This window comes from Onychomys torridus, chromosome 8, assembly GCF_903995425.1.
Source record: "Onychomys torridus chromosome 8, mOncTor1.1, whole genome shotgun sequence".
Taxonomy (NCBI): Eukaryota; Metazoa; Chordata; class Mammalia; order Rodentia; family Cricetidae; genus Onychomys; species Onychomys torridus.
Genome location: NC_050450.1, coordinates 104917525 through 104934478, shown reverse-complemented (window position 1 = coordinate 104934478; position 16954 = coordinate 104917525). Strand labels below are relative to the sequence as shown.

At 47.6% G+C, this 16954-nt stretch overlaps 1 protein-coding gene across 2 annotated transcripts in view; it reads right to left on the bottom strand.

Moving 5' to 3' along the window:
• Sec14l1 (SEC14 like lipid binding 1) overlaps positions 1 to 10675 on the bottom strand; it is a 45580-nt gene extending 34905 nt beyond the window's left edge. The window contains exons 1-2 of one of the 2 annotated variants that reach the window (XM_036195556.1): positions 10463 to 10675; positions 8343 to 8435 (exon numbers count right to left, since the gene is read on the bottom strand). In XM_036195556.1, coding sequence (XP_036051449.1) covers positions 8343 to 8405 — 63 coding nt within the window. In that variant the 5' untranslated portion in view covers positions 8406 to 8435; positions 10463 to 10675. Of the gene's footprint in view, positions 1 to 8342; positions 8436 to 10074; positions 10264 to 10462 lie in introns of those variants that run through there. The other variant, XM_036195557.1, reaches the window with a different exon arrangement.
• Between the last annotated feature and the right edge of the window lie 6279 nt (positions 10676 to 16954).

Genomic DNA, 16954 nt, shown 5'->3' with positions numbered 1-16954 from the left:
CCTTGGTTTTAATATGTGCACAGGCAAGAAACTTAGGAGAGAAGAGAAAAGCGTTTCATGATTAGGAAAACTGATATCACAGAGTAATAGCTACCAAGAAAACAGACTCACTTAATAATAACTTCTCAGACTTAGATCTTTTTATAAAAATTATCAGATTACTAGTCACTCAAGGGTTAAGAACGTTACTTAAAACGAACCATGTGCTCAGCAAGAAGCTAATAGAAACAGTGTGCTATGTGGCGAACATGTTTCTCAGGCAGCTACAGTAACAACCAACCTCAGCATGAGGTGATCTGCATCAGAATCTCTTGGGACATGATCCAAGTGTAAATCACAAACACATCTGACCAAAAGATGCTCCAATGTGACCTCTGTCACAACTTGCAGGACCAAGGGCTAGGATGTAGCTAGTGTAGTTCAATCCCCAACAAAAAGATAAAATCAACTGTTCCCAGAAGTCAGGCAGACAAACCAGCATTCTTCCCAAGACTGACTCATTCTTAAGATAAACTGCTTAATATATATTCAGGATAAAGAGCTAAATGGACTTTAGTAACTGTCCAAACCTCTAGGTGCAAAACAGGGTAGCACACATCTGTGAAAGGTAGACTTTTTTTTCCTTCCTTTCCTCCCCTCCTCCAAGCAACTTCTCACTAAACCAGTCTGGTCTCAAATTCTAGGCTCCAGTGATCCTTCTGCAGTAGCTGGAACGAACAGGAACTGCATACAATCTTCCTTAAATGAAGACTGCCACCCCAGCCCCCAATCCTACCCTTCCAAGGGTGACAGGCAGTACCTGCCATGTTAGTTACCTCAGCACCAATAGAAACACACAAGAAATACATGCCAACTGTAATAGCTGCCACCTACTCTAACCTGTCTCTCTCTACAATAGTCATTTTCATGAAGGGCTGGAAGGAAGAAGTGTGGGAAAGGGCAAAGCCCAAGTGACCAGCACAAGTGGACACCTGGCCAAAACACCTCCCATGGACCAGTCTTCCACCAAGAGCTTCCTGCATACACTTCACAGAAACTGTGCCAATAAAGCCATGGTGCTAGGTACAAGCATGTGACCCAAGTCACTGGGTTAAAAAGAAACTATAAATAGGACAGCCCAGTTTAACTTGAAGAGACTGGGCACCTGGCATGCACATCCACAGCATCTGCACTCATCAGGGAATGACCAGGAACAGTGGTTTTAATCCACATTTTGGAGGATGGAGAATGTGTTTAAATGACTGTATTCAGGCTGGGCCCTCTCTGCATCCTGGCTTAAGAGAACAGTTAAATCAGCAAAAGGCTGCAGCAGCACAGAGGACAAATGACCCAGTTTCCCTAACAAACCAGAGGCAGGAATGCAAACAAGGAGGACAGGAGCTGGGGACAGGGCCAGGCCGAGAGATAGGCACCACCAGCAAACCACTCTGCTGGAAGCAGGAGACAGGTAAGCCAGCAGGCTCAGCCTCCCTAGTGCTATGACTCTTTCATTTCAATATGGTTCCTCATGTTGTGGTGGCCTCAACCATAAAATCATTTCATTGCTACTTCATACTGTACTTTTTATTTTATTTTTTTTATTTTTTGGAGCTGAGGATCAAACCCAGGGCCTTGTGCTTGCTAGGCAAGCACTCTACCACTTAGCTAAGTCCCCAACCTTCATACTGTTCTTTTGCTATTATGAATCATAATGTAAAGATCAGATATACGACACCCAAGGGGGTCGAGACCCATAGGTTGAGGACCACTGAAGTAAGCCATAGCTCCATTTACTTTTTAGGGACCTGAGAAGGCGGTGGAGTGAGCGATACCAAGGAAGGACTATTAACTGTGGTGACATGGTTGTGTTGTGAGCCGGAGAAATACTGCCCATAACCAACAACCTGACTTGGGGTACCAAAAAGGACAGCAGAAAATCACCACAAGATGATAACACTTGGGAACTGGGTGATGGGTACATGGGAGTCTACAGTTCTCTTTATTTGTGTATGCCTGAAATTTCCCATAATGCAATGTTTGGAGTTTTTGTTGTTGTTGTTGTTGTTGTTGTTGTTGTCATTTCTCTAAAAAATGCTACAGCACCCACAATGCCCCCCACCCTCCAACCCCCTTGCAAGTAAACATGATTTGACTTGGCGTGCAAAGGAGTGGGATGAAGGCTGGGAAGGCCTGCTCCCCACATGCAAACTAGAATGGCCAGCCCACTTTTAACAGCAAGTCAGTCAGCTTTTGTTGAATGCAGCAGGGCACTGTGCTTGCTGAACCTCATCAGAGAGCATAGCACGCCCACCCAAGCAAGCCACTGGGACCCCAGGCACCATCAGTGCCGGTCTGCATGGATGCTTTGAGGAAGTCTCCTGGGGAGCATTGCTCATTTGTGAAAGTAGAAATGAACTCTAGCTAGGCATGGGCCTAGAATCTCAGCTACTCTGGAGATGGAGAGTCTAAATCCAGCCTGAACCACAAATCCATACGAAAAAGGAGAAAGGAACTCACCACACACCAGGATGTCTGAGGTCAAACAACAGATAATTGCAATATCACATCTAATTACCACAACATTGGAAACTAGAATCAGAAACAAAAATAGACCCAAGGATGAAACCTAAGGTGAAGGGAAGAAAAGGCAGTTCAAGAAGATAAAAGGGGACTGGAGAGATAGCTCAACAGGTAAGAGCACTGGCTATTCTTGCAGAGGGCCCAAGTTCAATTCCCAGCACCCACATAGCAGCTCACGAGCATCTGAACTCCAAATCTAGGGGGGGGGATATGATACCCTCCTCTAACATATGAGCGTACCAAGCACACACATGGTGCATCTGCATCTATGCAGGCAAAACACTCACACACATAAAAATAAATATAAAAAATAATAAATCGTTGGATGACAACATTAGATACTCACCACTGCAAACTGATCTGCAGATCCCACCCCACCCACCTTCAGGGAGCAGAGCCACCTCCTCAGGATACACTCTAGTTTAAGATTGTGCCCAGGACCCCACAGAGTCCACAGGGGCTTATTAGGAAACAGTAGGCTCCCCTCTCCTCTTGTTTACATATGGCTGGAATAATAAAGCTTAAAGATAAATGTCTATCTGATCTAAAAGTCACAGCAGAACCATCTGTGTGTACAAAGGGACTCATTTTGTCTGATACTTGGACATGGGCAAAGGGGTACCAGAAAAAGGCCAAGGAGGGTGTGGCCGTCCACCACTGGCGGTTCACTAGGGTACAAACCAGTTGGGGCTGGTGGAATTGGCATCTAGACTTGTACAAATCTCTGTCTCCTCCTCTCAGCTATTTTCCAGAGAGGCTGTGAGACACAACAGGAAACCAGAAGAAACGGGTTGTGTTTGGTGGGCTATTTAATCAACAACCGCACTGGCAATGGAGACTTGTTCTTCAGCTGTGCAGTGACCCCCTCACTGCTGCCCCTGTGTGCACCAACAGCTCTGCACACCTCACAGGAAAAAGGAGCATTACATACACTTGTCATCAGGGGTCTTCTCTGGTGACAACCTAAGGACCCAGCACACTGCTTCTCTCACGGAGAAAATACAGAGGCCTGGGAGAATAGGTCACAGTTGCTGTTTAGATCCTGAGTTCCCACCAGATCCAGACAGAGCCTCGTCCTCGGGGTTCAGAGGACCAAGCAGGAATCTGCTGCTCGGGCCCCACATGCCTGTGTGCTTTCAGACCAAGGGCAGCAACAGACGACACCTCCACTCGGAGGAACACTCGGCACATTGACAAGCAAATGCGATCATAAGCCAACTACCTACTGCTGATGTAATACTAAGAACAAGTCGGAAGTGTGGGGTGAGACTCAGCAGCGGGGCACGTGCCCAGGATGCGTGAGGCCCTGGGTTCATCCCCCAGCAGTGAAGGGGGAAAAAAGGAGGGGGGGCATGAGGCATGCCTTGAGAGGCATCAAGGAAGCAGGGCAGGACACGCTGAACAAGATCTGAAGAGACAGATGGGAAAGGCAAACATGTGAGGCGAAGGAATATAAAAAGACGCGGAGGGGCAGAGACACCAGGCTCACAGACCATGCCAGAACAGAATGATCTTAAAGGGCCGGACACAGGCAGGCAGGCAGGCAGGGCCGTGAAGGAACAGCAGGTAGCAGGAAATCAACTCCAGAACCCAAAGACCGAGGAGGAAAATGAACACTTAACTGGGTCACTACTACTTAAGGGACAAGGGCTCAGGCTGGGCAGGTGCTGGGGCTGAGACACAGTGGGGACAAACTGCACGATCCACAGGCACAATCTTCAGGGTGTCTGAACTTGGCATCCAGGAGGAGGCTCTGTGGCAAGCAGTACCACCAGGGACAGAGAAACAGACGTGTGGAAAAAGGGGGAGGGAGGCCAGGGCAGGAGCAGGACTAGTCAGCTGGGAGTGTTAGGAGGGCACAAGTATCAGACCCTTCCACCACACATCTCAACTGTCCAAAGGGACCGTTGTCCTTGACAGAAAAAACACCAGCGCTCTCACGCCATGACCTCTCCAGAGCTCCCTCTCACATATCCAGCCAGAATGTCTTTAACCCTGGGGGAGGGGAGTGGTGTACCTCAAAGTCTTTGTCTCACTTCTGAGTCAGGGTCTCCCTCTGCAGCCCAGCCAGGCTGAACTTGGGATTCTCTAGCTATCACAGGCACTGCTCTGCCTGGCTGGCTGAGCTGTAAAACTTGTGTTTTGTCCTAGAATTTTCAAAATGAAACACTGCTACCCTAGTATTTCAACTTTTGCCTGGTCCTGACCCCTGATCTGTGGCATGCACCAGGTACCCCCGGGAGACCATAAATCCTTTGTGTAGGCCAAGGAGCTGAAGCAAGAAGGACAAGCCACACCAGGAAATGTGTCTGGCTGAAACCTGAAGACGTGGACACCATCATGGCCCAGAACCTTCACAAAGTATGTTGGAATGTGCATTAGTAGGAACTCGGGTGATGAAAGGAACATTGGCCTGAGAATCTCATCCCCCACTAAGTCCCCTCACACACCTCAGAATGTCACAAATGATTGCTCAAAACCGTCACTTCAATTGTTTGCTTAAATGCCATATTTTAATTCAAATGAGCTAATGAAAGCTTAACAAGATTTTTTTTTAAATGTTGCTGACACTCAAGCCAATAATGAACTTTCATTAATTTAACAGAAATGCAATTAAAATATGTGATTCCTGGGTTGGTTATTTAGCTCAGTGGTAGAGCGCTTGCCTAGCAAGCACAAGGCCCTGGGTTCGATCCTCAGCTAAAAAAAAAAAAAAAAAAGTGATTCCTGTCTGTACTCAGCAATGTTCACCTGAAGATTTTCTGCACTCCGAAATCACAAACCCTGGCTTCATAGAACAAAGTGTAACTGGAATGGTTCCTTCTCCTCCCCCTCCACGGATGAGCCACAGTGGGATGCTCAGGGCCACTGGGCTACATATAATACACTACTGTCTGCCTTAATAAAAATAAATAAATAGCCGGACATGGTGGCACACACTTTTAATTCTAGCACTTGGAAGGCAGAGGCAGGCGGATATTTGAGTTCCAGGCCAACCTGGTCTACAGAGTGAGTTCCAAGACAGCCAGAGCTGTTACACGGAGAAACCCTGCTGGGGAAAAGCCAATAATAATAATAATAATAATAATAATAATAATAATAATAATAACAACAACAACAACAATAAATAAATAAATAAAACAAAGTAAATGCTGAGGCTCTTATGCCTCAAAAGCACAGTCAGGAAAGGGCGGGTGATGCTGTACCAAACTGGACAACAGACAATCCCAGTTCTGGGAGGAGGAAGGAAATGTATTTTATTTTCAGATCTACGAAAAAAACTAACAATCCAAGAGGAAGTTACCCATTGCCAAAAACAAAAGTAGTTTACAAGTGGCTTGTTTTTAAAAACTGGGGGAGGCTTTGAATTTGAATTTATGCAAAAGTCATGCATAAAATTTGCAAAGCAAACTTCCTAATTTTGAAGACAGTAAAGGAAATCAGGAAGTCTGAACACTAAGCAATCCATACACCATTTTAGGAAATCCAGGGTAGGAAGAGGCTAGCTAACCTCTGCTTCTGATCACAGACTCAATGCAAGATTTTTGAAAAAAACAAAAACAAGAAAAAAAAACTATTTTTTTACATTTCCTAGGGAAGGGGTAGTATTCGTGCCAGAGTGCAGGTGTGGTGGTCAGCAGACAGCTCATGAGTTCTCCCTTCCCGCCATGTGGGTCAGCCTCACAGCCCAGCCACTTCACCAGCCCACACAAAGCTTTTTAAAACACCAAGTTTTGGCAAACATAACCTGCCAGCCCCATCCTGGTGCCTCTCCACACAGGGACTGCCCCATGCCTCCTCCCTGACTTCAGCCGCCTTGCAGACTGAACCTGGACACCCCAGCCTCAGCCCAAGAGGAGGATGGGTCCTGTCTTCTGTCTCTCTGTCTCTCTGTTTCTGTCTCTCTCTCTCTGCCTCTCTCTCTCTGTCTCTCTCTCTCTCTCTCTCTCTCTCTCTCTCTCTCTCTCTCTCTCTCTCTCTCTCTCTCTCTCTCTCTCTGTCTCTCTCTCTCTCTCTCTCTCTCTCTCTCTCTCTCTCTCTCTCTCTCTCTCTCTCTCTCTCTCTCTCTCTCTCAAATGTGAAGTAGGAAATGGGACAGGAACTGGCTCCACCAAACTGAAGCTGCAACAAGAAATGCCAGAGATGAACTGGACCCCAAGGCTGTGGCCAGCTCAGCAGGCCCCAAGGGAGGAAGAGGGAGGAAGTAAAGTAGTGGGTGGTGGGACACAGGGTCCCATGTAGAGAAGCTCCAGGGGCAGCTAACTGCTGCCAAGAGCCACCCTCCACCACCAGACTCCAGCCTGTCCCAGTAGGAATTCCTGAACATCTGTGTGATTCCTATCACATAAAGTATGTCCTTTAACAAAACTCCTTTCAAGACGGCTGGAGGGGTGGGGTGGGGACGGGAGGTGAGGGGATGGGGAGGTGAGGCTTGCCCCATACAATCAAAAGCCAAGCCAGCATGCAAACAGAAAAGCATCTTTCTCACAAATCATTCACATAAAATATTTAGGGGAAATACAAAACTATTTTTAGGATACAAAGCTCCCTACCCATAATAACAACCAAGGCTCACACCTGACAAAGAAGCTGTACAAGGAGCTGTCTGTGGTAAAGGATGCAAACGTCCTGTCCTGTTGTTAAAACTGACTAAACTGCACAGCTGCATGAGGCCTTTTTCAGGGTACACAAATAATACTTCAATCAGGGAAAAGAAGCAAGCCATGTTCCCTTGAGAAGATTTGAGTTTGTATTTTGCTTTTCAAGACCATAGCTCTAACTAATATCAAAGCATATGCTGAGTAGATGCTCCAAGGACAGGAACGCCTGAGCTCTTGCAGACACAGGTAACAGCGCCCGGGGGTAGGAGGAAGGCAGCAGCCAGAGTTAACGGTGCACAGCTATAGTCCCCAGCACTTGGGAGCCCAAGGCAGAAAGATCTCCAGTTCCAGACCAGCCTGGGGTACTCATTCGGACAGGATGGGCACGGGGCCCCAAATGCAGCAGCGCTCATCTCGCTGCTGGGCTGTGCATGTTCTGAGCTTGGTTCCAGGGCCACAGGTGCATCTCGTAATGTATAATTCTCATGACAGACGCACTCGCCTGAGTATGTCATAGATTTCCATAGGGGCCTCACACCTTAACAGTAAGGCAAAAGAAATGACAAGCACCACTCTGCAGTAATCTACAAGGGACTGAAAAGGGTGCTTGGCTTTTTTGTACTCCAGTAAAATGCTTGTCAGCCCAATTCTGACAGATAACAAAATAAACACTTTAACCACGCCATTTGTGGAATCTGGGTTTGAATCATGGATTTACTATTTGGTGGAAAAACTTACTGAACAGTGCTGCTCATTAACGCAGGGAAGACTCCAACGTACAATACTCAGTCCTGAGACCAATGGAGGTGACTTCCCTCAGGACCAAATTCTCACCGAAACAAGCATCTCAAGGGAGAAACCGCACTGCACTCCCTGTCCGCAGCTACTTGAACAAAGAAAACCAGAAAATCCACAGGAAGTGCTGGGTCAGGGTCCCACTTCTGTGTTCTCCAGCGGAGAATGATGCAAGCGCACACATCACCCCAGAAACATTGCAAAAACACAAACATACAGATTTGCAGTTTCAGAGGCTTGTATTTTAACAAACCTCAGAGTCTGGACACAATCACAATCACAAACCAGCAGAGCAAGAGAAGCAATGAAACAGTGAGCATTGTTTGCAGATCATCCAAGTTTAATCTCAAAAAGAAGCCGGAGCGAACTGAAATGTGGAGTACTTACAGCCATAATTAACTCAAAGGGGTGTTTATACACCCTCACTGGGGACTGGTATTTTTGCACCATGGTTGTAATTTAATAGCAATCTTCTTACTCCTGAAAAACAAAAATATGTATAATAAATAACCACATTACAGAAAAAAGTGAGTCTGAATTCACGTATCATGCCATATCCTAAAGAGACCACCACAGGTCATAATCCCAAGCACACACACACACACAAAAGGAAGATGATATGCCAAAATATTCTGACGGGGAAAGTAAGTAGGCATTAAGAAAACACAAAGGAGGCCCACATGGATGGAGCCACGCTGGCCCTAAGGGGGCCCTCTGCCCCTACATCAGCATCCCTGGGTCAGGAATTCTAGTCCTCCACAGCAATGAAGTCCTAGGATTCAATTACTCTATTTTCTCTTGAACAACTTCCATAAGGAGTCAAGCAAAAATAGTAACATGTTAAGACATAAACTCTGGGGACGACATGGAGATGGGGAACCGGACACTGATGGGGCTGCTGTTTCTCAAATTATCGAACACTCAAGAGCTGGACACTCAAGAGCTGGCGTCAAAGGGAACTTTGTTGCCCCCTGTTTTCTAACTGAATGCTCCAATTTCAAAGACTGGCTGGCTACAAATGGCAGGGGAGCAGCCCAGCTTCTTCTGAAGGGGCTCCAAAAACCTCCAGTCTCCTGCAGCTGTGATCCTGCAAAGTAATCAATTACATGCTTAAGCCTGAGGTCAAGGAACCCTCCTTTGCATACATAATCACTCTAGTGCCCCCAAGGGTGGCTTTCTCTGCAAACACCCTTGTGTACAGAGTCATCTGGTACGTTTTGGCCACCTACTTAAAAGAGAGGGAAAAAAAACAAAGGAAAAAAAGAACCCAATGAGCCCACCAGTCCTGCTGAGGTTCAAACAGTAAGGATGTTATATTATCTGAATATGGTGAAAAGACATTCAAAAGTTCAAATATCGAGTATCTAACCACCCCAAATTCCAGCTGTTAAAAAACAAACAACAAGCCGAGCGGTCGAGGCGCACGCCTTTAATCCCAGCACTCCGGAGGCAGAGGCAGGCCGATCTCTGTGAGTTCGAGGCCAGCCTGATCTACAGAGAGATCCAGGGCAGGCACCAAAACTACACAGAGAAACCCTGACTCGAAAAAACCAAACCAAACCAACAAACAAACAACAACTCTATACCGATATATTTCAGAGAATTGCAATCTATATCGCTGCACTTCTACCATGTTTACATGCTTTAAACAGCGCTGGAACTTTCTCTGTTATGTTGGCGTGGCGTAGCACTCAGAAGGAGCAGGCTATGCTGAAAAGCCACCCTCCAACAGTTGGAAAACTACAAAGGCTAGTAACTCTGGGTGACCTCAAGCATGCCATTCGCCGTTCCAGATTCCATCTCTGTGAGATGATCTTACACTCCCAGCTTTCAAACCATGAGGCCGTGAACCTAACTCCTCAGTTCTCCTCCAAACTCAAGCCTTCATTAATCTTGATTCCAGCGCTGACGCGTCCTGGAGCGCGGAGACCGCGTTCCATTCACTCTCGTAAACCTTACAATGCTGGTGCTCGGTGGGGAATCCAATAATCGTTTACGTTTTTTCAACTGAGAAATTAGTTCTCAGGTATCTCCCAAATAAAAGGAGAAAGATTACCAGGTTCTGACGGATAGGAGAGGATGCAAGCACTACGTGATGCCTGGATTAAGAAACTCTTACCCCAAAGTGACTACACGGAAGGACCAGCTTGCTCGCCAGCTCCCTGAACTCGGGCTGGTTCTCGGCTTTGGGGGCCTGATCCAGATCCACTCCCTGCGCGGGCATCCGGAGTGACCACCGCCAAATGGCACCAGAGGCCGGGGCTGCCTCTATTGCATGATAATTGGTGTTTGAAAATCAGCCCAGGGTCGGCCCCGGGGGAGCGCCTCCTTGCAGGCCGGGGCTGGACGGAGGGGGCGGGCCGGATGGGGGCGGCGGCGGCGGCGGGGCCCGAGGCGGCTCTGCCGTCTCCGAGAGGACGAGCGCCCGCGGCCGCCGCGGCAGTGGGACCCTGCCGGGGGCGGGGACCCGGGCACGCTCCTAGTCCTCCACGACGACGCGCGCTTACCTCTTGTCAAAAGGACCGGGTTGGGGACGCGGGGAGGCGGGATGCGTTCATGCCGGCGGCTCCGCGGGGAGAGAGCCGTGCCACAGGCTCGGCTGCCGCCGCTCGACCGCCGGTTCCGGGGACGGGGGACGGGGAGGGAGCGCCGAGGGGCGCGGCGAGGGCTCGAGTGGTTGTTACGGGTGACGGGGAGGGAGGGGCGAGCCCCGGAAGGGGTGCGCGTGCGCACACCAGGCCGAGGGGCGGAGGAGGGAGCGGGAGGCGGTTGCTAGGGAGGGGGAGGGGCGACCGCCCGGCTGGGGCCGAACTGCGCCGGCGCGAGTTCCCGATCTGCGCGTGCGTAGGAGGAGCTCAAGAAAGTAGCCTGCCCTGTCGCGAAGACTCAGAGGCTCCTCCTCTTTGCGTCATGGGGAGGGGAGGGGCGATAGCGGTGGGCGGGACTTCGCAATTGTCCGCCACCGACCACATGGAAAATTCGAATGCGAACACCGGCTGGGGTCCCTCCGCGGAGCCGGCACTGGGACTTCTGAGGGTCGTCCCCCGAAGCCGGCCCTCCAGCTTGGATACTTTGCGCCTGCGCCGTCCAGAGCTTCCCCAAGTGCTTCCTTTTTTTTCTTGTCCGTTCTGAAAGCATCCTTTACCCCGTTCGTGCTCTGAACGCACTCTGGCCTAGATGGAGCAGACCGGGCGGGGAGGAGCAGGGTGGAACCCAAGCACCCTTGTCAGCACGTCCAGAAGTGCGGGGCTGTGGGATGGAGCTAAGGCGAGGGGCCTCGGTGGGATGCTAGGTGTGCCTTGCTTTTCAGCGTCTCCAACTTTAAAACTTAAGAGCGACACACAGGGACATTTAGGGGTCCTGAAGAGACACCTGTGACTATAAGCAGACGCCTGGCGCGTCCACCCACACTACAAAGCTGGTTTTAGAAGCAACACACAATTTCTCCATCAATGTCCCTGTTGTTCCGTTCACATTAGTCACCCCCGGCGGTTGTCTTTGCACAGAAGAGTTCGGGAGTTTCCTTCAGGGACTGTTTACCCACCACACAAGCATATCATTCATTGCTCGACCACACTATTTTCCAGCTCAAACCATCATTTTCCAGCTTTGCTACCCACGTTGCTCAGACTGGATGGTGACACGTACTCGTGTAGAGATCACATTCACCTTTAAAAGGTCCTTTTGCAAGAGACAGATCGGTAAGATGAGCCCCTTGGTAGGAGCGAATGTGGCGCCTATAGAGATGGCTTTGTCCAGAGTCCACCGTTGGACTAACCTACAGATGCAAACACAGATTTACAGGAAATAGAGACTAAAGGGTGGTGCTAAATGACACCATGAAGACCAGTCTGAAAAGTGCAGACCTTAGGGCTACAAAACAAACATTCTTTATCGAATAATTTCTAAAGAAAGAGGAAGGGAATCTAATTGACAGATTAAGAGGAATTGGAAAACTCACTAAGCCAGACAATTATGCTCTTAACTGCACTGACTCCTCTTCCAGAGGACATGGATTTGATTCCCAGTACCTATATGGCTGCTCATAACCGTCTGTAACTCCAGTCCCAAGAGATCTAATGCCCCTTTCTGTCCTCCTCCGGTACTGCATGCCTGTGGTGCACAAGCATAACACAGGCAAAAACATCCATGTACATAAAAAGAAATGAAAAAAATTTTTTAAAAATAAGAGAAAAAGACGCCTCCAGGGGTACACGCTGAAATATTTTGATCTGAAATTATATAATACCTAGGAGTATGTACAAAATAATCCAGAGGAAGAAAGGGAAGGATAAGAACATGATTAAAATAAGAGTGGTCCTCAACTGGGCCGTGGCCCACGCCTTTAATCCCAGCACTCAGGAGGCAGAGCCAGGCGGATTTCTGTGAGTTCGAGGCCAGCCTGGGCTACAGAGTGAGTTCCAGGACAGGCTCCAAAGCTACAGAGAAACCCTGTGGGGGGTGGGGAGTAGGGGGATTGGTGCTCAACAGGCAACAGGCGTGGTGGTGCATGCTTTTAATCCCATTATCAGGCAGAAGCAGGTGGGTCCCTTGTCTACATAGCAAGTTCCAGGCCAGCCAAGGCTACATAGTGAGACCCTGTCTCAAAAACAAAACAAAACACCAAACAACAACAAAAACTGCTGAGCCATCTCACCAGACTCTACTAAAGTAACAATTTAAAATGAAAACATTTGTTTAGATGTATAACATGGTATATTTGAGAGAAGGTGTGGCTCAGTTTGTGTTTGTTTGCTTTGTGGCACTGATGTTTAACCTAAGTTTCACATACACCAAGCAAACAGTTTGCCATTTACCTGACACACCCAGCCCATTTGAGTATTTTGAAATCCATGTTATTGATCAGGTGCCAAAACTCTACCAGGACCTGATAAATGGCTCTGGGGCTTGTGATTTTCTGCATGTGAGCACAGAGTTCTCACTCCCTGTCCACAGTGAGAAGGACAAAGGTGACTGGCTCTAGGAAGGAGGGAAGCCTGCTGTGACCCCATTTGGCTGCCCATGACCAAAAGCCAACAGCAAAAGTGTTGTGATCAGAGACACTGATGTCTCCGCTTGGATGAATGAGGCCCAGAGCCGGCAAGGCATCTGACACTGTGACCAGTCAACACCTCAGATGACTGCCTGAGTAACCTGATGAACCAAAGCAAAGGCAGTTAAACCTCCTGAGCACCTGTAGCCAGTCACACCATCCAGGTGCCTGGGTGGGAGGGAGGGTTTCAGGTTTGAGGCTCTCAACTCACTCAAGGCATAGCTCATGGCTGGGATTGAATGGACTGGGCTGAGTTTGTGATACAGTGCTTAAGCCACGGACACAATCAGATCTTGAGTCTTGCTGAATGACAGTGAAAACAGTTGTTTAGCGAGTTAACTGCCCAGGACAGCAGACTGATGTCCTGGGGGTGGGGGTGGGGGACAACCCACCATTGTAGCCAGAAGTTTCTCCAGTCCTACTGAGCCCTGGGGTCCCACAGCCGCTTATAAAATAATCACTCAGAGGCTTATATTAATTGCCAACTGTATGGCCAATGGCTTAAGTTTCTTGCTAGCTAGCTCTATCACCTTAGATTAACCCATTGTAGCTGAAGTTTTCCTGTGCCTAAGCCTGCCTCACCAGCCAGTCCCGCAGCCACTCAGACCCAAGTAAACACACAGAGACTTATATTAATTAAACTGCTTGGCCATTAGCTCAGGCCTACCACTGACTAGTTCTTATACTTAAACTCAGCCCATTTCTGTTAATCTCTATGTCGCCACGTTTTCCGTGGCTTTACCTGTTGCCATTACATGCTGCTCCCTGGACAGCAGCCTGGCATCTCTTCCTCCGCCTTACTGTTCCCACAATTCTCTTCTCTGTTTGTCCTGCCTTGCTACTGGCCAATCAGCATTCTATTTATACAGAGAGATATCCACAGCACTTCTCCAACCCCTTTTTTTAAAGGAAGGTTTTAACTTTAACATAGTAAAATTACATATAACAAAACAATTATCAAGCAAGAATTATTGTTATAATATCTAGTCTATTTGTATTTGGCAAAATTAATGAAGATATTCTCTCTATCCTATATTTGTGAGTCTAAGGTTTCATAAACTGTATGGCCAGTGGCTTAAGTTTCTTGCTAGCTAGCTCTATCATCTAATTAACTCATTTCTATTAATCTGTGTTTTGCCACATGGCTGTGGGGTTACCAGTCTATTGGCATGTTGCTCCTTGGGTGGTAAGCTGGTGTCTCTTCCCGCCTCTGCCTTTCTTCTTCCTGTCTCTCTCTTGGATTTCCTGCCTGGCTATAACCTGACTTGCTATAGGCCAGAGCAGCTTCTTTATTAACCAATCATAGCAATGCATATTCACAGCATACAGAAAGACCATCCCATAGCACACCATTTTTGCCAAAATAAGAATCCCATGCTAGAATGAATTCTACATGAATCTTGTGAGGTCAACACTGACTCTCATAACATTAAGCAACAAGAATTCCCACAATAAAAAATGGTAAGTCATGTTGGCACAAGAAGACTTAGGTCTCAGTCCTGAGGATTATGCCATGTGAATGCAAGTGTCTCGTTGGAAATGGATTAGGGACATCAGTCCCCACTGTCTTGCTGCATGCCATCATGACAAGGAATCTTCCATGTCCAAGTAGCCAACAGGAGGAAGAGCTAAAATCAAACATCCTGTCTTGAAATGTACTTTCTTGGTGGGAGGCTTCCCTTATATCCACGGCCAGAGTTTATTCACATGAACACACTTAACTGGAAGGAAGGATACATAACCTACATTCCATTTTGCTATATATCAGGATAAAACTTAATAGTTCTGTTATCTAGAAAGAGCAGAGGATGGATGCTGAAGGCAACCAGTAGTCTCTGGTTAACGATGAAAGCAACTAGTCTGGTTGAGTTTGAATGTGTGCTTGAAAATGTTTGCTACAAAAGGAAGGAAGGGCTAGGCTGTAGCTCAGGTGTAGAGCACCTGCCCAGCCTTAGGTTCCATCCCTAGCATTGCATAAGCTGGATGTGGTGGCACATGTCTGTGTGGGAGGTGGAGACAGGAAGATCGGAAGTTCAAGGATATCCTTAGCTACATACCAAGTTCGGGGCCAACTTGGTCTACCTAAGACATTTTCAGAAAGAGAAAGAAAGAGAGGAAGAGAGAGAAATATGTCATAGGAGAACTAGACGGTGGAAACATGCTTGGGAGCTGAGAGAGGTCTCACAGAGGGGACATGATGAAGCAGGATTATCCAAGGACAAGATGAAGTCAGTGATAGGATTATTTAATCCCTAAGAGCATATACGCGCACACATGAGTGTAGTTTAGTGTTTTACTCTTTGTTCTTTGGGGGCCTGCCACCCAGCTCCCAAATAAATCACACGGAGGCTTATTCTTCCTTATGAATGCCCGGCCTTAGCTTGGCTTATTTGTAGCCTACTTTTCTTAACTAATTGTCCATCTACCTTTTGCTTCTGGATTTTTATCTTTCTTTATTCTCTATACCTTTCTTTACTTCTTACTCCATGGCTTGCTGTGTAGCTGGGTGGCTGGCCACTGACATCCTCCTCTCCTTCTCTTGCTTCTTGATCTCTTCTTTCCAGATTTCTCCTCCTATTTATACTCTCTGCCTGCCAGCCCCACCTATCCTTTCTCCTGCCTTACTATTGGCCATTCAGCTCTTTATTAGACCAATCAGGTGTTTTAGACAAAGTAACACAGCTTTACACAATTAAACAAATGCAATATAAAAGAATGCAACACATCTTTGCATCATTAAACAAATGTTCCACAGGATAAACAAATGTAACACATCTTAAAATAGTACTCCACAACACAAGAGCACACAGAGGCAAAGAGAAGGCCAAGGGCAGAATTCTGGATTTGGGAGACTGAGGCAGGAAGATCTCTGTGAATTGTAGACTAGCTTGTTCTACATATCGAGTTCCACAACAGCTAAGACTACATAGAAAGAACATCTCAATACAAACAACAAAAAGGAATTGGCTCATGGGGCCTGGAGAGACTGCTCAGTGCTTAAGAGTACCTCCTGCTCCTGCAGAAGATGAGGATGGTTCCCCTGGGGATCTAAGGCCTTTGGCCTCCATGGGCACCTGCACACATGTGCACATACTCACACAGAGATACACATAACTAAAAAAATAAAATAAACCTTTAGAGAAAGAGAAAGTTGGGGTTGGATCATGGATAAGAACCAGGGAAGAGGCTGGTAAGCAGCAGGACAGAAAACAGGAGAGAATGGCAGTGTCCTGGTCACAGAGGAGGAGTTGAAAGTCATGTGTCCTCACCGGAGCCAAAGCCCAAATGCTGCTCAGAATAGGAGAGAATTCTCAGGACTGGCCACCACAGGATCATGTATCCTTAGTAGTACAGAATTCATTGGGACTCAGGGGCAGAAGACAGACCTCAGTAGGCTGCAGAGGGAATGGGGATCAGGATAGGATGCAAAGTCATGTGACAAAACTTCATCTTCTTACGAAAACAAAACCAGAAAAGAACCACCCAAACAGTCCATGGGTTGCCAGGGTTGCTCAAGTGGTACTTCTCCTTTCTTTAGATTCCGAGTCAGTGATGTCACCTGTGGGCTGACAAGGGCGGGGTTAATGCTGTGTAAGTCCCTCAGGTAGCCAACCCAGGGAGAGCGGCTGCTTCTGTGCTGTCGTCCGTCTGTACATGCCTCGCCTCTTCCTCTCCCCAGAGTTTTGGCATCATGAGAGATTTCCTAAACACCTCAGAGGTCCCAGTGGACACTGTGTCAGGCCCTATCTGACAGGTGTCCATGGGACAAAGGCTGAGAAGACCCAAGTCACACCAACCATAGCAAGGAACACAGCTTGCTCCTTTGGGCTGCTGGGTTGAGCTAACCCCTTTCCCAACAGAAGCCTGAGTGTGAGGCTATCATTCCTTGGCTCTTCTGGCTCATAGCCTGGATCAACAGCCCATACATACCTTCATGGGCCTTAAC